Raw genomic sequence first — 20,955 nt, 5'->3', positions numbered from 1 at the left:
AGAAAAGTTTATTGTCATACAGTAAAGAAAGTCTTTGGCCCTTGGGGATAACGGTTATCACAACGTTAGCGATAAACCTCAGATGAGCATTCCCGATGCTGTATGCTGTTAGGAACGTCATCCCCCCGGAACCGGCATTGGTGGTGGCGGTTGAAGAAGGGTGCAGGCCTAAGGACCGGGTGAATGGAGAAGGGGCGGTAGTGGGTTGAGCTCGGCTGGAGAACGAAGGACGCCATGAATGAAAGTCCTTATCAGGTCACTTTGTCAGTGATTGGACGTGACGTGGCTTGGTCCAGCGTTGATAGGTCGTCGACTGTAGGCGGGTCATTTCAATTAACAGGACCCGGTGGGGATAAAAGAGTCTTCCAGTTTGAATTTGCGCCTAGGCTTCATTTCAAAATACTTGGATCCCAGTTAAACTTTGATTGCAACACGTTGGTTCCTGTAATTGCAATCTTCATTGTTCAATTGTTCTGGTGCTTTTTTGAGAAGTGCTGAGTTGGAAAGTGACAAAGAGAAATTATTGAATTATTAAGACATAGCAACAATCTGTCTGAGAAACAAAGGGTGGTCCATTTATTGAAGCTGTTTAGGTGTTATGGCTTTTTCTTTTAGGTTTGTTAGACAACACAAACTTACTGGTTGATCAAAGGTACTCCATTGAAAAAACCTGGAGATTAGATAAAACATATGACTTAATCACTAGATTTAGCACAAGAACTCTGAGGTATTTTTTCCTAGAATTAACAGTGTGACATCTTTAGTCACACCGTCTTGATTTAGATTTATAAATTACATTTTCCCCTATTTTGGCTAACGTGCTATCAACGTTTACACATGTGTTAAATATGTGTTCAAGAGTTTAATGCATCAGATTTGTAATACAATCGAAACAGTTCACAGTGATAGAGCGGATTGTTGAGCTTATGAGTTTGCCTCAGTGACAGTTTTGGCAATTGGGATGACAAGGCTGATTGTTGACCCGACATTTACAGCCACCGGATATATCGCCAGTTCCCTGCAAAAAGAAAAAAAAAATGTTAGTGCATAATTCAAACAACAACACAGTTCTTTCTTTTAATATTGAACTACACAAGTTTGTGTAGTTTCGTTTTCTTATGTATTGGGCAATGATATTTACTTTTGGTCCCCATCGGGCTTGTTTGGTGACCCAGCAGATTTCCGTCTTGCACATCAAACAACAGATCCAATCACAGCCATCCTTTTTCTGGACGATGATGTCACACCGTGGGCATTTCATGGCTTCTCCATTCTGCAGCATGTTCTACAGTCACAGTATTATAACATTCAGTTTGCAATAAAGCCCATACAAAAAAAATAAGACATGCACTAAATGCTACTTTCTAAAGTTTTGTATCACAAGCGTTTCTGGCACAATAGCCAAATTGTATGGATTAAGTGAAATTACACACAATGTGGGAGACTAAATTAATCAGCAAATATTCATAGAATATTCCAAGATGTTCAAAACTGAACATCTTGCCTCAAAAATTGCAATATCGCACACTATCTTGGCGTATTGGATGTGTACAGACAGAAACATATTTATTTCCATTTGCAAGTACTTTTTCAAAGCACTGCACATTCAAATAAGATTTTGAAAGAGATTATAAATAGTAAAAAAAAAAACACAACATAAATAACAGTTGCCATACTCAGCTCTAGGTTATCCTACCTCCAGCATCTGCTTTGTCTTCTGAGCTGCTTCATCGTTCTCTGCTCGGATGCGCAGGTCATCCTGATAGTCCTTGCAATTCATGTCTTTGTGGATGGCCTAAAACAAATTTAGCAAAATCAATTTATTAATTATACTTTTAATATTACAATGTATATATAAAAAAAGATCTATTATTCCTGTGAGTCAAAATTGCAATGTTACTCGGCAGAGGATGCAATTGGTCTCATTGCAGAGGTCGCAGTGGAACTCGTTGACATCATCCTCATAGACGCACCACCCTCGACAGTTGGGGGTCTGGCAGTGGAAGCTGTGCTCAGAGCGACTCTCTGCAATGCTCAAGCGCAGCTCCAAAAACCGCTGGTGCTCCTCCTCTGTGAGCAGCTGACAAAGGAATTGCAGCAGAATTACAGGTTGCATATTTCCCCAGGTTAAAAGAAGATCAATTAAATATTGCAAGGCGCCCACAAAAATTAGACTTGAACAAATGTCTAAAACTGTGTGCTTTGCAACAATGATTACTCCAAGAGTGGGTTCTGACTGCAATGTTACTAAATTTAGATTCAATAATTTGTTGAAAAGTTGAAACAGACCTCCTTATTTATTATAAATAGTTTACATGTGTCATTGGGTTTTCTGCATTTAAGGTTTTTTAGCTCACCTCTTTAATTTCTCGATCCAATAACTTGCTCTCGCAATCCGTATCCGCACAAGATACCTCCGCATCCTGGCTGTTTATGACTGTCCCTTTAAGACACTCCCTGAAGGAAGACAACATGTTCAATTCAAACATTTTGTGATTTTAGTCGTCAGTTTTGACCTCTTAAGCTACAACGAAAAGTCCTCTCTAACCTGCAGAAAGTGTGCAGACATTCTCTGAGCACAACCCCGTCTCCTGGCTCCAGAGTGGAGAAACAGATGGGGCAATCTGTCTCTGTGGTGTTAGTGATGAGGTTGTGGTCATCTGTGGCCAACAGGTACAAATAGTTCTGCTCACGTTCCAGCTGCTGAGCCTTCATTACAAGATCACAGAGGAGAAGGTGAACAAAACATGAATTTAGATCAGGAAATACACGTAATTTATATTATCCATTACTGTCGCAATTTACTTGATTTAACAAAAGTGAACTGGCTGTAATTCAGACCAATTAGTCCCTTTAAATCATATAGTGGATATTGCTTAGACCAGGGGTGGGCACTCCTGGTCCTCGAGGACTGGTCTCCTGCAACTTTTAGATGCATCTCTACTTCAGCACACCTGAGTCAAATAATGAGGTCATTAGCAGGACTCTGGAGAACCTGACTGCACTTGGGAGGTGATTCATCTATTGGATTCAGATGTGTTGGACCAAGGAGACATTTAAGAGTTGCAGGACACCGGCCCTTGAGGACCAGGAGTGCCCATCTGTGGCTTAGACTGTTAATCAGCATTGTGTACCTGTTCATATTGCAGTAAAGCCAGCTGCTCTTGCCGAATGCGCAAGACTTCGTCCTGGTCTGGCTGATAGACATCTGGTACCTCATAGTCCTGAGGTCTTTCCGCTCCACACATCTCACAGCCAGGGCGTGTTGGTTTGTTGAGAAAAGTGCACATCGTGCAGGCCCAGCCCAACTAAACACAAATACACAAAATAACTCCGCTGCTAAAAATTTAATAAGGGTTAGCATATCCAAAATAATTTCATAATATGTCTTGTCATTAGATCCTTCTCAGAATGACAAAAATGTCATTTTATACAAGATTCAAATGTAGTTTCTTTGGGAAATTAATACAGAGTTTACATGGGCATTGAATTAATTCATTTTAGGCTTTTGATGGGTATTTTTAAGCTATTTACCAGCTTGCTTAGTTGAATTGAAGTTGAATTTATTGTGGATGTAACCTAATTCAAACAAGATCAAAATTAAAAAGGCAGGTGCAAAAATCAACCAAAAAAAAAGCAACAACAACAACAAAAAACTTTATTAATACCTTATTTAAAAATGTTCTACTTATCTTTTGGAATAATTCTGACATATTTCTACCACTCTCTTTTGCTGGACAGGGAGGTTTCTTGACATAGAAGTGGCTTTTGATCATATTCACCAACTCATTAATAAGCTTGAGGTCAGGGTTTAAATGTTTACCTTGGTTTAGTCTGAAACTAATTTTCATGTGTATCAGCATTTCATGAAAATTTCCTGAATATTCTAGCATCACTAGAATATTCAGGAAGAACCAAGGATCAAGGCTTAAGCAAGTAAAGTTGAAACTGTAAGAATTCCAGGCTCCCCGATTACAGAGAAGCAAGTTCCACATTACTGCTGATTCTTCGCAACTAAGAAATCTTTGCTCCAAAATCAGAAACTTTGAGCTTCAGCTTGGCTGAAGCTTGCAGCTGCCCAAATGGATGAGCCAAAAGCCTCACAAAGAAGATTTTCGTGGCTTGCCTAGACAATTGGCTATTTGACCACAATTACAACTGCATCGTACAACTTAGATGGAAATAAACAGGGCTACCTTTAAATTACTACCCATTACCCTAAATAAATTAGAATGGTTGAAACGTAGACATAAAGATTTCATACAAATATAAAAAATGGAGTAGAAACAATAAAGCAGCATAACGTTGGGTTTCTGAAATGGCTTTCCCAAAAGGCCTGAACTCGGGCCTCCTTGGACTGTGCTTAAAAGTCAGGCTTGTGCAAGAAAACCATCTGAATTAAGTTAACTACCAGTTCTGCAAAGGGACCCAGTAAAATGTCCAGCCGAAATGATCCCAAATTTTTGCTGATAACTTCAGAGTTGTTTAGTCAATGTGCAACTTGCAAAGCGATGTTTGTAAAATATTAGTAGGGATGAATGTGTATCTGGTTGAGCCTGTATGTGTTTAAATAAGGTAAATCAGAAAAAGCATGGTTGAGTTAAATATTAAATTGTTAGTATTATGTCATTCATGCCCAGAAACCGTGTATGTGAAAATTTCAACAGAAGTGTATTTGTCAGTCATAATCAAGCCTATGATTTTTGCATTATCTACAATCTCACCTGAGGTTTAGGAGCAGGTTTGGGAGGAGTCACGTTTTTAGGAGGAACAGGAGGAGGAACTGTTTTGTCGCCACTGCCTACGCCTCTACAATGAAGCTGCAATGATGGCAAAGATTCCACAATACCTAAAGACAGAAATTCAGTGTAAGTCAATGTAAGTCAAAGCACAAAGAAATTAAAGCTATATCTTCTTTTAATCAATATTTGGTTGGATAGGCTCCATTTTTCTTTTTCTTGTTTAATTACTTGACAGAAGTCTCCACAGAAACTGAATACATAGTTTGCCATTCCAATCAATAGCCAAGAGTTAGAAAAAAATCAGCAATGCACCTTTAATGTGCCTGTTTTAGCTGCTGTTTTATGTCAGCCACATTATTGTAAACACTACTGACAAAAAAAAAGAAATTTCATTAACAATATAGAAGACAAGACACCATTTTCTATAAATGCAGTACCGACCAGCTATGCGCTGTTGTTCCTGTTCCTGGTTGTGTTGCTGCCGTGTAAGCTGGGCTGCATTGGCAGAGAGGATAAACAGGAAAGCCTGATCTCCGCTCTTGCGGATGCCGTGGCTGTATAATGTTTCTTGATCTTGGGCCAAGCGTTTACCGATCACCCAGCGCTGGAGTGTAGGGTGGAACCCAAAGTCCTGATTAATCTGGAAATGTCAAAAAAAACAAAAAAAAACTGCATGAAATGTAGAAAAACTAAATAAATGTGAAATGGAAAGATACAATAATGTCAGGGAAAATATGGAATTATGATACTATATTGATTACGATTAATACATTTATTTCATACTTTTTGATTCATTACATTGTGTCCATTTTTTTCTTTTAGCTTTAGCATGTACATTAGGGTCAGTTTGAGACCATTCAACAGGCTAAGTATATTATTGGTATGTGTAATGTGAATGCATAACACTTAGAATATAATATTTAACCAAATACTGCATCTGCTTCTATTACAATACTGCAAACACTGATATTGTGATGATAGATTTGAGTATATATGTTGTTTTCAAGTCAGAATGGTGTGGCATGCATTTGTATTCAGTCCTATACAAATGCATGCCACAAAATCCAGTGCAACTTTTTCCCAGAAGAGAGTGCCTTCGAGTAATTTAACTCAGTATAGATCCTGTTGTTCTATGAAGGCTTCAGAAGTTTAATGGAGAACATCAGTGAACAAACAGCATCAAGAAGACAAGACACAAATTAAATACATTACGAGTAAAGTTGTGAAGAAATTTCAAGATCAGCAACATGGAAAACTATTTCACACCACCTTAACACTATCCTCACTGTGAAACATCATAGTGGTGAAAGTATCTAGCAGGCAGAGAGGCTGGTCTGAGTTGATTAGAAAATGGATGGAACTAAATACAAGAAGTCAAACTGTCAGAAGCTACAAAAGACTTAAGACAAGAAATTTCACTAAAAGCAGTTCTGGCTTAAACATAAGGACTGACCTGGAAACACTAAAGCTCAGTATCCAAACTTAAACCTATCTAATAATCTGTAGAAAGGTTGAAAATTGCTGTTCAGATTTTTCCCATCCAGAGAGCTTAGGCTATTTTGCAATGAATAAGTAAAATTCCAGTCTCTGGAGCTTTAAAGCTATTATCAACACATCCAAAATGACATTCAACTGAAATAGTTGCAGAATTAATTTCTCCTCTGAGTACTGATTCAGACTGATGTCACAACACTGCTTTGCTTTACCCTATCACATAACAATACCAGGGTATAGGTTGCATTGTGACAAATGAAAAAAATACCCCAAGGGATATGAAAGCAATGCAGCACTGTGTAGATCATATGGTAATAGTGCTATGTTTTTGTGCAGTCTTGGAAATAAATTAAAGAAAATAATAATGAAGAAGCATTACTGCACCTTATCTTTAACTTCTGCAATTGTCATGCCAGTGGAAACAATAAGGGTTACTGGGATATAGTCTTCTGACTCCGCATCCTGCACACCAACCATCAATCTACAAACAAGAAAACAGTATACTCTATGAGATCAATGTAATTTTCTGTCTATTTAGTGTTATTCAAACATGTTTTTTTTTTTGTCAAATTAGAGAGAAAATACAAGACAAGGCATGATGTTAATATCCAAATTAAATTCTAAGAACAAGCAATAAAGTGAATGTCCTTTGCCTGAACGAGTCCTGAGGGTAGACATGGCTCTTGATGTTGACCGACACTTCAACAGAGAGCTGGGAAAGTTTCTTGCACAGCTCAACTGCCTCCTCAGAGTCTCCACTGCTGATGGCTTCACCCAAGGAGAGGGCCAGCGCCTCTGCTGCAGGATCAGGAAGAGTTTAACAGGTCACGTGACTTATTTATGTTTAAGTGAGTTTCTGAAATATGGCTTTGTCCAAGTGTTCTCTGTGCGCATAGGTTTCACTTTCACAACCCTTCATGAACATAGACTGAAAAAAAGCTGAATATGTAAGGGCTGACTAAGCTATAGAGATCAGTTTGTAGCGACTGATCTGTCACACTTACGCAAATTGCAGTGAAAATAAGTCGGTAATCATAAACTGATACCAAGCGGGGACAGCAACAACACGGAGGGTCAAAATTTTAATAAATCCAAGTTTAAATAATCAAAGGAAAATCAAAATAAAACTCACCTTCTTTTATGTTCCCTTTGGGTGAAATTTCAGAGGCCATTATTGTCCTCCAGACGTGAGATAACGCATGAATGACGCAGACTTCACAAGCCGAACAGAAACTTTTAAGTAGTGTCCAACCTTAAGAGTTTGAGTTGTAGCTGTTAGCTCCGCGTCCAAAGTCTCCTCCACTTATCCACTTTCAGGTCACAGAGGAAACAAATATAAGGGGGCTTACATGAGTCACTTCCTGCCTGATTTTGCCTTTATGGCGATCTTATTTCTAAGCGCCTGTCATCTGAACGGAAAGTGAAACTGGATCAAATTCAGGAAGAGAATTTTTAAAGGGATCTGCCTATCTCCCGCTACTGTCTCTTTAAGCTCTCTCTTTGGTTTGAGTTTTTAATATAAAAAAGTAATAACATCAACAGAACTTTAAAATCGCACAGACAATGAAAACAGAACCAGTGTTATGTTATTTACATTCGATTTTTTTTTAAAGAAAGTCAAAGCTATGATTCCAAAAATCCAGCAGATGGCAGCATCCTTCTAAATTGGAAAGTACAGAACAACTGCTGAACTTTAATATTTTGTGATAAATGAAGGTAAAACAAAACAATAACAACAACAGCAACAACAACAACAACAAAAGAAGTAAAAATTAATTTACATGCAGCTACGATAACTAAAAATGCTAAATTATAGAGAATAAATTATGGCATAAAATGATACATTTTGAGTAAAAATGAAAACTCAAAATGAAAACAAGCCGATTAAACAAGCAAAATCCTTTTTAGTATTTTGTGAAATACCAAAAAGGGATGTTAAGGAAACCACAGACTTAGATATACACAGTGTTGGAATTTTATATTGTTCAATGCAATGATATTCACTTATTTTGCAAATAATATATATTTGCAAAATATTTTACTTACAACTGCAAGTGCACATCTTGAGTCCTCTGCAAAGTAATCTCTGTCATATTCCTTAAGTAATTCACAAGCTTGTCCCTCCTTATTTTTATGTGTTTATGTGTATCAATATACTTACGCGATTTTGTATTTTTACCTTTAAGGACCCATTGGTCAGGTCATGTGTTTGTCCGTTATATAAAGTCCCAATACAAAGATGTTCATGATTATGTGAAGGTTTCTAAAATATTTTTTTTCAAAACAATCTGTGATTCTATAAATGAGCTTAACTTTTTCAAAAGAAGACAAAACTAGGAGGGTATTTGCTTTGTTTTCTTTTCTTTTTCTTTTTTTATTATTTTTTTTTACTTTTTATTTTTATTTTTTACTGAAGGTATAGAATCCAGATGCACGGCGCACTTAAACTGGCCAATCACCGCGGCTCCCGCAGGAGGGGCTGGCGACTCATTTCACCGGCTCGTCTCAAAGTTGCGGAGCATCCTTTAGTCCCCGCCTGCCTCTCTGTCTGACTCGTCTCTTACCTGCCCGTTCTTCCGCCGCTGCATCTCCTCCACTTCTCTCCAGCCTGCAAGACTTTTTACTGAAGCCTTCACCCCGATAAAGAAGTGCGTCTCGAAGCGTTTGGAAAGATGTTAGCTTGCGCCGAGATGATCACTATGTGCCTGCAGTCGGCCAAACAGAAGCATCTTCGGGCTCAGCAGCAACAGCAGCCGCTGCACAGCTCCGGACAGGGGCTTACTATCTTTCACGATGTAAGTGGAGATTTACTCGAGAACAGTAAAAAGTCAAATATTTTGCACTGTTTCCATGTTTGCTAATTGGTAGTAGAATAACCTATATTCTACTAAACTGCATATATATATATATATATATATATATATATATATATATATATATATATATATATATATATATATATATATATATATATATATATATATATATAATGGAGGGTCTTGTGTGTATGTGTGCGTGCACGGGTCTGTGTTATTTTAAATAGGAACGAAAGAAGAGCTGCAGCTGCTGCCTCTGCATGATAAATTAAGCTCTCAGTTGGACAGTTTTAGGGGCTGCTGGAGGTTCTCCCCTTTTGACACTGTCACACTTGTGTTTTCTGCAAAGCTTTACCCAAATTACCTCAAAATGAAGTTGCTTAACCTCTAGAACCCTAGAGGTTCCACCGGTGTTTCCGTCGGGTTCTAGAGGTTAAGTTATAAACTATGTTTAATAAAATTCTTTTGGGAAGAAATTTTCTGACCAAATTTAATGGTTCCTTGGAGGATGTTGTCATATGTTCAATGCAGTCATCGCTTGAAGAGCTTAGACCTGTTTCTTTCTGCTCTTCCCAGGAGCCCTCAGCTAAAGCCATGCACAGACATGCTTATAGACAATCCTGCTTCAAATGCTGCGTTAAGCAAATATCACCTGCTGCCAGATTAACCTGCAATGCTGCCATAGAAACCATCCATTTTGTCAAAGGTTTTTGGGCCAGGGATGTTTCCAGATTTGAACTCTTACTATAGCTGACAACTTAGAGTTCAGTCTATCATTATGACAGTCATTTTGGACAGTCACAGTACTTATCAGGCATTTTCATCTCTGTAAATTGGATGACATCAGCTTCTTTTAGTCCTGTGTGATTCAATTATCTCTGGAGGTTGAGTCTGCTAAATGTCACTGACAAAACATTGTGCTTGAAGTGTTTGACACCAGCTTGTGAAGGATATAGTGCAAAACAAAAAACCATGAACATATCTTAATTCTCCAGTGAAAATTAGATTTATTAGCAAAATATGCAAACTAGCAAACAAAGTAAGATCTATTACATTGGTCTGCATACCTCTGATAAAAAGATTTCTGATAATCCAACACAAAGTGCCACTTTTAATGACTGCTGCAGTCTCAACTTTATTAAACCCTTCCCAAATAAGGGGCGTGGTGGAGCATCCTTCTATCTTTAGGATCCCAATGCTCTCTGACCCTTCTGGAGAATTAGCTTGACTCTGTGAGGCTATTTCACTGTTCTTTTGTGAGTTATTCCAAACAAACAAACAAAAAAAATATTGCTATAATTGTCTTGGTTTTGATCATAATATTTCCCCATTAATTTCTAATGGTGTGCTTTTTTGTGACAAGAAACAATTTTTCTAGAGTGGAAATATTTTTGCCTGTTGAGTACCCAGTTATTTTAAACTACGGTAACCACAGTCAGATTTTGATTTGAGAGTGGGTTTTTGCTTGGAAAACATATTGTGCAGTTTCTTGCTGTTGTACCTATCAAATCATACACTGTGAGACAGACTCTCACCTGACTGTGAGATATGCTGAGGCTATAATTCCTTTTATCCCTTGACTAAAAGTAGCAAAAAAGTCTCTGGTGATGAATTATTGTGATATGTTTGGATTTGTTGTGAGGGTGACACAAACATTTTTTTTTGTTACTGGGACTGATTGAACCATAAAATATAATGGTGTAAATGAAGGAAAACAAAAACATGTTTTCCCCAGAAAGCATTTTTATTGCGAGGATGATTGACTCTGTATTACACAAATATTTATTCCCCCAAATTAAAATGTGATAAAAGCATCTGCAGTAGGTCTATGGTGAGTCCTAATCACAGGATAATGAGCAATTACTAATGTCAAGGATGCAAGAATTACAGCATCTCAGAGATCATGCTTAGCTTCTAAAATGCCGTATTTGAAGGCCAGAAACAATAATAATTGACGCTGGTGTGCGTAGGCTGTTTAGTCATTCTTAATGATTCTCTGCATCAAGAGGTCTGTTTCTGAGGTTTGCTGCAGATTGCCATCTCTTTTTTCCCCTCACTTGTCCTTCACATCTCTTTTCCTACCCCCTTCTGGTGTTCCTTTCTCCTGCTGAGCTGGAGAAACAGTAAAACTATTACAGTTGGCGATTATTCATGGTAGTTTAGGAGCATATCAGTCAAGGTGTCCTTGTTACAACCACCTTTTGCTCAGAACTCTTTATTTTTCATAAGTCATGCACAGACAGAAGACCCTGTAAGAAGCCACTGTCTTAATTCCTGCCACCATGGCATCAAACCAACAGCGCGCTGGGAAGCAGGTCTGACCTTTTCCTGGGATTGCTGTAAATGATGCATTATCTACTCCTGACACTGGAAAGCCCAAAGACACAGACCACAACAAAGTTTAAAGGGTTCTGTTCTGTAATTAATTGAGGAGGAGAAAGGAATACTTTGATGGCAGGAATAAAAAAAAAAAAACGAGAAGAGAAAAAAATGATTCACGCAACAGATATGGATGCCCAAAGGAAAAGCACTTAAAGTTATGTAATAACTGAAGAGGGATCACATTATCATGTTTAAACAATAACTTTGATTAAATAAAAGAGAGCTGCTTTGAAGGTACCTTTCTGTCTAGACAGATAAGTAAAAAATTGTGAGATTAGTGTGTTGGGAAGAGGTAGGAAATTACCTGAATCTTGTTACAAGTCAGGAATTGTCATACAAAGGGCAGAAGTCCAGAGTTTGAGCTTGTTGACCTATAGAGATTGAAAGAGAAGTGCAGGTTTGGCAGTTATTAATAACTTACAGGTCATGCCTGGTATGCTTGTCAGGCATGACCTCTGGCATAATCAATAGCTGAGAAAATATCAAATGCACTGTGGTCTGAATAGTCAGAATGTATGGAGCAAGACCTCTTCTAAATGAACTGGTCTCGTGTAAGATCATTGAAAGCATTGTCTCATTTATTTATGGCAGTCCTGCTCTGCTTCTTCAATCTTGACTGAAGTATAATCTCATTTGCAATGATGTAAAATGGTAAGAGTTTAGAGCAACATAGCTTCTTTTTATTCTTTGTGATGATCTTAAATTTAATCACATGAATAAATTAATCTATATTTTAAATATTATTTATGTTTTTGTTTCTTCTTTAATATTTTCCCCTCATAGTGCCTATTGCACTGTGGTCCTTGCTTTCCATTCTGTTTTCTGCACCACATAGTTTAAACAAGCACAAAGACAGTATCAAACTCACTTGGAAACAAAATGAAGACTGATTAATGTAGATCTAGGTAGATCTGTAAAAGGAAGCTTCACTCATTGGTGACCTGGATACTGACTGACTAATTTGGAAATTGGATGCACACAAGCTGAAAAAAATTCAGAAAATTGAGAGAAAAGTCACAGGGAGCCTTTGGCTGAAGGAACAATGACAAAATGGGTAGGGAAGGAAAATTAAGCAACAGATGACTGAAACTGACCAAATTCAACATGGGCAGCATGAGTTGTTGTTCCCAAGGCTTTTCTTCAAGCAGCTAACTAACACCTTTTACAAAATCAAGAGTGAGGCATATTGTTGGTCTTGTTGGTGACTCATCTGTTCTGGAGCTGTTCAGCTGATTTGAGCTGATATGTGTCAAGCAAGTTTATTATCTTAAATCTTTAAAACGCCTCACTTATTCAGATGCTGCAATGGGTTGAGGTGTTCAAAGAAGAGGATATTACACATTTCATGAAACAGTAGATTTCTTTATGTATTTATAGTGTATATTCACTCTACTGACAAGACTCAGGATTTTATTGAATACACCTTTCTAGTCCTCATGTAGACCTCATTATTGCCTTCAGAACTTCCTTATTTATTTGACATAAATTCAACAAGGTATCTGTTGAATAGCTAAGTCCATATGGGCATAATAGCAAAAAAACCCCCAAAACTTTTAAAGACATGGACTTAAAAAGAAGTAATACATTGTATTATTTTTTTATTATTTATTCAGGCCAAACAAAACAGGACAATGTGGTTGACAGAGTAATTATTTCTTTTGGCATGTGCTTCTTCAAACTGACCTGGTCGTGGTATTCTATGAATTCCCCTCTGATCCCCAGCACAGACTTAAGCCCAAAGGTAATTGCAGTAGTCAGCAGACAAGAGAGGCAGAAATTATTTCACCACCATACTGTTATTTTCCATTTAGAAGTCAACTAGAAATAAATTCCATGCTGAAATCCTAGGAGTTGGGGCACTGCATTTTTACTGTTGCCAAATTGGACAAGCTTTGGCCAATAACTTAAGCTTTTATGCTGGAACAAAAACAACAGTCCAGACAAATAGCATAGTCATGCTGCAACTGTAGCTCTGCTTAACTATGCATAGATAGAGGCAATAATCGCTTCCAATCTCTGACCAGAAAAGGAGTGCTTACATTGATAGTCTCTTTTTAGCAACAAATTTCTTAAAAGACTAAGTGTATGCAAATATCACTCAGTTTTGCCTTACTGCCTTACTCTAAGTATAAATCCATGCATAAATGAACCTTGAAAGTAAAAATACAGAGGCATTCAAAAAGTTTTTTTTATGTTCTTGTTCTAGGTTTTTTTTTTTTTTTTTTTTTTTTAATATGACAGACCTCTTTAAGTGACACTCATTCTGCTCTTTAAAAAGCCTTTTTTTCTGTTACAAAAAAAGCACTCAGCTGAAGGATTGCACACGCTGCTGCTAATTATAAGCATTGCACCACTGAATCCCCCAATGGGAAGAGAGTGACGAGAAACTAAGGCATCTGGAATACAATTACTTAGACTTGTCCATACACTGTTCAAGAGTGTTTTATTTACAAGGTTACTTCTTAATTCAAAAACTCCCCCAAAATAGCATATCATATGGTTACTAATATTAAGATATTAAATTAAGAAGAATTGAAACAAACTGACAATCTCCCAGACCATGATATTACCAATATGCAGGTCCCTTTTGGTTGGTTTTGTAGAAAATGCCAAAGAAATTCTGATACTCAACTATAATTAGTTAAAGTAAAAATTGAAATATTGTATAAATCATCCTTTTGTTAATGTGATCTGGATTTTCACAAATAATGTCAGTATATTTCACTCTTTGCATTAAGAATATTATGAAATATGAAAGAGCAGTAAAACAGACACTGTGTTGGCTGCTACAGCTTCCCAGGTGCCAGTGATTTATAAGCTGGTCACTAATATTATTGAAGAGTTTGTCGCCATAATAAGTCATAGAGTCCTTTAGAAATAAATGATATAGCTACAAAGGATCAAAGGGTAAAATGGTGCTAAAACATTACATAATCTTAAGTTAATATATAAAGTGTCTGAGACAGTGTTGAACATATTGCATTTTAATTGTATAGTTTAGCAAAATTGCACAAATGTATGGCCTAAATTAATTGTTGCATGTTTTTTAAGAGCTTTGATTCAATGTGGAGGATTCATAATAATATGTGATCACAATTTTACAGTAAAAAAAAGAAGGACCTTCTGATATTTTTTGTCAAAAACACCATTTGTCTATTAACATTTGAGTCAGACAGTAGCACAGTTCACAGACAGAAAAGCGGCGGACTTCACCAACACTTCCTTTGGAATTTTTTCAAAGCTGATAATTTGGTATTCCACATCCGAAAAAACACATTTGCGTAATTGGTAAAACCAATGATGCCGCTGTTGAATTTATTTGTAACACTTGAGGAAACATCACAGTGTGCATGGTCTCATGGTTCCGGAACTGACATTCAGCCTGTGTTCTTCTAGTATACAAGTGCTTTTGTAACCATGTGGCATTTGCTCTAAGAAGCAGCGAGCTTACTTACAGTGTGTAAAGCATACACTGTATGTATAGAATAACAGCATGTCCAATTATCAAATTCCCCTGGCTAAAGCTACTCTTTTATATTAAAATGTACGCCTCCAGTTTGTGAGAACAGAGGGCTGTGTCTCTGACAGGCTAGTCTGCAGTAAAAGAACCTGCAGGGATATGTGCTGGCACCATTCCTGTTCCCCCTCTACAGTGCAGACTTCTCCCTGAACTCCCCAGGCTACCATCTACAAAAGTTCTGTGATAACTTTGCTATAGATAGCTTCATTATTGGTGAGGAGAACTCAGAGTACAGCCAGTGGAGGCAGAACTTGTGGACTGGTGCCACCTTCAGGGAAAACTATGGAGCTTGTGATAGATTTCTGCAGGCACAGACCCAACACACTGACAGGTGAACATCTATGGAAGGATTATGACACTCTTCCATAGATGCGTCTTATAAAAAATCTCAACACTGATCCTCTTTGCAGAAAGGGTGCATAGTGTGCACCTGAAGCCCTTTTTTGACTTTTTGGTGGCACCAGCCTTCTTATATGGTGTATTACAGTGGAGCAGCAGCTTATCTACGTTTGAGAGGACATTGATAGATAAGCTCACATAAAGACCACCTCTCTGAGCTAGGTTGCCTCTTTGGCTTAGTTCAGGTGGTGGGAGTCATAAAGAGATTGCTGTTGAAAAATGTATCCCATCCCATACTTGAAGCTATTGCGGAAATGAGAGCTGGATCAGTGACAAACAGCTACATCCAGGTGCACAAAGGAGCATTCTCACAGATCCTTCTTCCCAGCAGCTGTTACACTCAATTACTATAATTTCCCCCAATTAACTCAAATTTAATGTTTTTTTTTTTAATATCCCTGCTGTTATTTTAACAGTTTTCCCAGGTGGTAAAGTACTGCAGCATTTTCTGGGAGGTTGAATATGAGCAGTTTAAGGCTGAGGCACCAGCAGGACAAAAGCAAATGGCCCCTTTGCTGCATTGTGGCCTTGTGCTGCCCCTGAAATGACTGTTTACTCCAGATGCGATGATTGTTAGTCCCATTTTAAGCAAGATTCTCCATTTCAGCTGCCATTGTCATTAAATGACTCACTCAGTCTCACACATGCACAGTCATTATACAAGCTTATGTAAACATTCCTATTTTGGTAATCCTTCTAATAAATGCATAAATGATTTAGATGTTTAAATGTCAATTTTTTTTTGTCAATATCAAACATTGCATTACATTTTTCCAGATTATTTTTAACTGTTTAGTGGACAAATTCCTTATAGGGCCTTGACTAAAACTAATGGCTTTATCCTTTCTGCTTTTTCAGATTTTCCGCAGAGCTGACAAAAATGGTGAGTAAATATGCTTAGTGAGGATTTGAATTACTTCAATTGTTTTTTGAGATGTTTAACCTGTGAGAAAGCTTCAGTGAAAAATTGGAGAAAAACAAACAGTTTGCATGAATGACACAGAAACTTTTTTTTATTCATTTCATGATTCAGTTATCTAATCCAATAAAAATGTAGCTAAGGCTGTGAATTTAAGCCTATAGTGGAAAAGATTGAAGGATTGTCTCATAAAATAAAATACCTCCAGATGTGTTTATCGAATATTAATCTATTAATCTAATCTATACTTTTGCTGCAGAAAGTAGATGGCATATTTAGCGTTCTTTTCAGATTCTTCATGCTAAATTCAGTGGCGTAGTTTTACTGTCCACACACATACACACACGCCAAGACACACACACCCCCACACACGCACACACACGCATACTTTACTCCAAGCCTTGCCTCTAGTGTCCCTCTGCTGTGACCACAGCCTAAAAAAATTCTAATCTTATGTCCAGCCAGCCCAAAACTGTAAGCTGCCTTCATCTAGACACTCGCTTGAACATTTTCTGGAGGCGTCTCTTTCAAAATCTGTTGCTACTTAATATCAAATCCCATGCTTAGATCGAAATAAATATTAAACATCGTAAGGCTTTTACCCAACCAAAGATCCTTCAGTAAATTTTCAAGACAGCACTTTTTGCACACCTTACAGACCTGATATTTTACTTTCTTGCAATCACATCAAAGTGTACAGAAGTTTCCTATAGCAACCATTTTGTCTCAGTAAATCCTGTAAATGATTTCACTGCTTCACATTATAAGTCTGTGAGTTTTCTTGAATTGACATTACTTTTTTGTTACATCATTCTCTCACACTTTTAAATTGTTTTCCATAAAGTTGCATTTACTGAAAAACAATAGATCACAGTAAATTGAATTAACTTGTTTGTTTGTTATTGGCTCATACACTTTATATATTTTTTTCTTGCTTTGATATGTGATGCATGAGATATCAAATCAGACTGTGACTAAATCAGGAGAAATTGTGGCATCATTTTTATCTCAGCATTCAGTTTAAATAGGTAGACTAATCTCTTGCTGCAGTAAGAGCCATTCTATTTCCCATGCTTTTGTTGTGCAATATTGGCTCACCCGGAAAGATATTTATTCATCTCTAATAACTGATGAAATAGGGTGCCAAAGCAAATCAAGGGGAGGGAAGTGTAGCCGTCATCACGGGACATTGTTTTGTTCACACTTCAGAGTCTGTAATCATTGTGCTTCTAAACAACAATTGCTTCTCGACAGTATTAACAATGTTTAAGAAAGACATCCTGAATGATACATTGCTCTTATTCTTTCAACCAAATGCATTCACTGTTCGATTTTTTTATTATAATGAACTCAGCAGAGATGACTGTCATAGCTAAACCAGCTGCACAAAAAGAAAAGGGACGGAGGGCCATAAATGCCAAAAGCAAAACACACAAAAAAAAGTACTGTCCTACATTGAGTGGTCTATATTCCTCAGTATTAAATACGACTGAGAATAGGCTAAAAATATAGGGTAAAAGAAAATGATTGGCTTTGTTTTCCCTCAAAACTGTGATCCAATTAACTATTTGTGAGATTAACAGATTTGATTGTTTGTGGTTCTTGAATATGCTTTTTTTAGTAGTGAAGAAACTGCATGTATAACTTTTGTGAGCCCATAAGAAGAAGATGTTGATATGTTACAATAATTTTGCAAAAAAAATGAGATACAATTAAATTCCTCCTCTTTAGCTAAAAGAATGGTCTTAACTTTCTATATTATGCTTCATGTATTTATCAGTTGATGCATAATATATATTTTAACATTTTTGTTCAGAAGTATGGAAGGTAAAACCTTACCAGTAACTACGTTTGCAGAGGGGCAGCTGTTGAGAGCATGCAACTCAGTAAACAGCATCGGTCACAGCCTTTTCATTCAACATGCTTGTTAATGCAAGTGACCTATTTGCATACCAGTACAGTAATTGATTTAGCTTTAGTACTAATATGACGTCTGTTATTGTTCGTAAATTAACTTCTTTAAAGGATTTTCAGTATAAGAATCTGGTTCTCCTGACCAGAGAACCAGCATTCATCGGTCAATTTTCGGTCAAAATTATTAAATGGTCAAAGATCAGTAAACTGATATTGTTTTAACCTAACAGTTATAAGATTTTCTGCACCCTTGCTTTCTCAAGCAGGTAGTAGGGCTCAACAGACATATATAACAGCTGAAATTTCTTCTCACCTCATATTTTCTCTGATCTCAAGAAAAAAGGCCAGTCAGCTTCAGACCACAAGTATAAAAGATTGCTGAAAACAGAATGTAAAAGTAGCACACTGCAGTAAGTGAGGCTTTGGAAAGTAAAAATTTGCCTCATATTTTCTCACAAATGGGCTTGTGAAACACCCCAAGTAGGACATTGATGCTAAGAATACCAGTAGTAGCTTGAGTATGCAGAGATCCATAGAAGCTTACCATAACAAAACCAAAGCCATCTCTCTTAGCAATGCTGGTTGCTACTGAAGCGTTTGTGGGGAATTTATAAACCACTTAGGAGAGCCTGCATTGGGAGTAACCTTTGAAGGGATACCAGCATGGCCTACTTTGTGCCCTACTTTGCAGGAAATCACAACTTTCTTATTTTGGTTCTTGTTTGCTCTCAAGGTTTTGAGACATTTCTTTAAAGTAATCCAACTTTTTTAACTTTAGGAGTGCAGATGCCACACAAGGGTTCTGCTTAAAAAACAACAAGGCATTGCAGATTCCTGTTTTGGATTATAACTAGGATGCTTAGATGGTGCTTCATATAGAATTTGCACAGCTGTGATGCACTGTGAAAACTCCCAGCCACATTCATGGTCAGAGCATCTATGACTTTTTAAAAAAAAGACTGCTGTACCATTTTTCTAAACTTTAAGTTACTATGAATTGTGATATTTAGTTCTATGGCTGATTTTTTTTTTTTTAATTCCTTGACTAATCTTCTCCATCCTAACTCAAATTGAGAATGTTTGCTTCTTAGGAAGTCTTGTGTTGTGGATGCATGAACAAATATTCAGTGGAGGGTGATAAAAGTCATGTTGAGGTCTGCCTGTGAGTGTTTTTGGACCTGGTGAGCTCATGTGTCAATGGGTCACACATGAATGATTTATTCATTTCAGGGCATCAGCTGGCATTTGAAATGTGAATCTGTTCCCTGCCCAAATCTGCTTTAACCAGAAATTAATATGATGTAAGCAAAAAACATTTTAATGAGCTTATCTTTTTCAATATTTAAATATATTTTTAGTTCTGCTCTTTGGGCTGTTATAGAAGAAATACAGAATTTCCTCTGGATGTGACAACTGAATACTATCTCAAGTACAAAGATTATTTGATTTAACTGAAAATTCTGGGTATTATGTAACTTTACCAATTCCAAATTTGTGGCAGGACATCAACCTCAGGAATTATTCTGAAATGAAAGTCTTTATTTATGTACTGCAATCTGAGATTCTATGCTACTTTTGGACCTTCCTTCCAAATGTCATTTAAGATCATGTAATTATATGGTCAGTTTCATTGTGGATAGTTACACTCTTCACTTGTTATCCTAAAGCATATTTAAAAAGCATGATTTTTCTCAAGTTGATATGGACATTTCTCACCAGAATACATTCACAATCCACTTTTTATTCCAGTTTAATTGCTGTACCCCTGCAGAAGGCTTGTACCAAATCATAGACTAATTCTGAAGACTGGTGCTTTTGCACCTTGTATTTTTCTTACTGAAAACCTCCCCCTTTTGACATATGAAGACATATATCCTAGAACTGTCAAGGCTTCCTGTGAGTGTCACTTTTGAGAATCCTGCTGTCTGTCTATCTTGGCACTCCAAATATAGGAATCTTTCCAAATATGACACAAGGAGAGACATGTGGAGAGATCTTTGGTTTCACAGTCTGTAAGCCACAGTACAGATGGTGTAAAGATTTAAGTAATGAGCACAAACTGTGCATAAATGGTGGCAAAAAACTGCTAGACAGGGAAGTTAGAAAGTAATGTGTGAAAGTATTCTACTGAAAATGTCCGGTGCTAAATATTTACTGATATGCACTGACTTCTAATTTCTCACAAAACATGTCTAAGTTTTTTGCAAAAACCATCAATATTTGTATAGAATTATTCAAATGTCATTTCATGTCATTTTGTGTGTGTGTTTTTAATTGTCTTGTAGATCTAAAAACATGAAAATTACCAAATGTGGCAATGACAACGTTTTTATCTTGACTTGTACCTTCTACATACCAGTCAATGGAAATTATTTTAAAACTGACTAAAAGTCTGAAACTGAACTGTGCTCTTCAGTTTTAATCAGATGACTGGATCTCACTGTCACCTTACCTTGCTTGTACTTGATAGACACCATCAAGACCTGAATGTAGCATTTAGATATTAATGTCTTACTCAAGAATATTCATTTTAAACAAACTAGTGATTTGATGCATAATTAAATTTATCTCAACTTTATTCCTATCTGGTTTGTTCCTGGGTTTTCACAGGGCAGGAAAACCTAGAAGCACACCATATAAAGTGGCAAAATGAAAAAAGGGTTTAACAAATATGTATATTTTGTGAGGCACTGGAAGGGTTACATGATCCTGAATTTAACAAAAAGACAAAAAGCCTGTTTGATGTGTTGTGTATAAAGTTGCTTGTTA

The 20,955-nt window shown here is 37.0% G+C and overlaps 2 protein-coding genes across 2 annotated transcripts in view; one reads left to right on the top strand and one right to left on the bottom strand.

Moving 5' to 3' along the window:
• Positions 1–842: 842 nt before the first annotated feature.
• Positions 843–7,659, bottom strand: rbck1 (RanBP-type and C3HC4-type zinc finger containing 1). The gene is made up of 12 exons (XM_044122013.1): positions 7,369–7,659; positions 6,890–7,034; positions 6,621–6,717; positions 5,184–5,382; positions 4,725–4,849; positions 3,135–3,308; positions 2,549–2,709; positions 2,358–2,457; positions 1,901–2,080; positions 1,697–1,795; positions 1,142–1,285; positions 843–1,018 (listed from the first exon to the last, which is right to left on the bottom strand). Exons 1-12 carry the CDS (start codon positions 7,406–7,408, stop codon positions 938–940), a joined length of 1,545 nt encoding a protein of 514 aa, XP_043977948.1. The 5' UTR covers positions 7,409–7,659; the 3' UTR covers positions 843–937.
• Positions 7,660–8,695: 1,036 nt separating this feature from the next.
• Positions 8,696–20,955, top strand: part of necab3 (N-terminal EF-hand calcium binding protein 3) — a 34,052-nt gene continuing 21,792 nt past the window's right edge. Inside the window, exons 1-2 of the mRNA XM_044122012.1 lie at positions 8,696–9,031; positions 16,212–16,236. Of these exons, the coding sequence (XP_043977947.1) occupies positions 8,909–9,031; positions 16,212–16,236 (148 nt within the window). The 5' untranslated portion in view covers positions 8,696–8,908. The remainder of the gene's footprint in view (positions 9,032–16,211; positions 16,237–20,955) is intronic.

Source organism: Gambusia affinis, linkage group LG07 (assembly GCF_019740435.1).
Source record: "Gambusia affinis linkage group LG07, SWU_Gaff_1.0, whole genome shotgun sequence".
NCBI classification, from domain to species: domain Eukaryota; kingdom Metazoa; phylum Chordata; class Actinopteri; order Cyprinodontiformes; family Poeciliidae; genus Gambusia; species Gambusia affinis.
The sequence above is the reverse complement of the archived record's forward strand: the minus strand, read 5'-3'. Positions and strand labels throughout refer to the sequence as shown.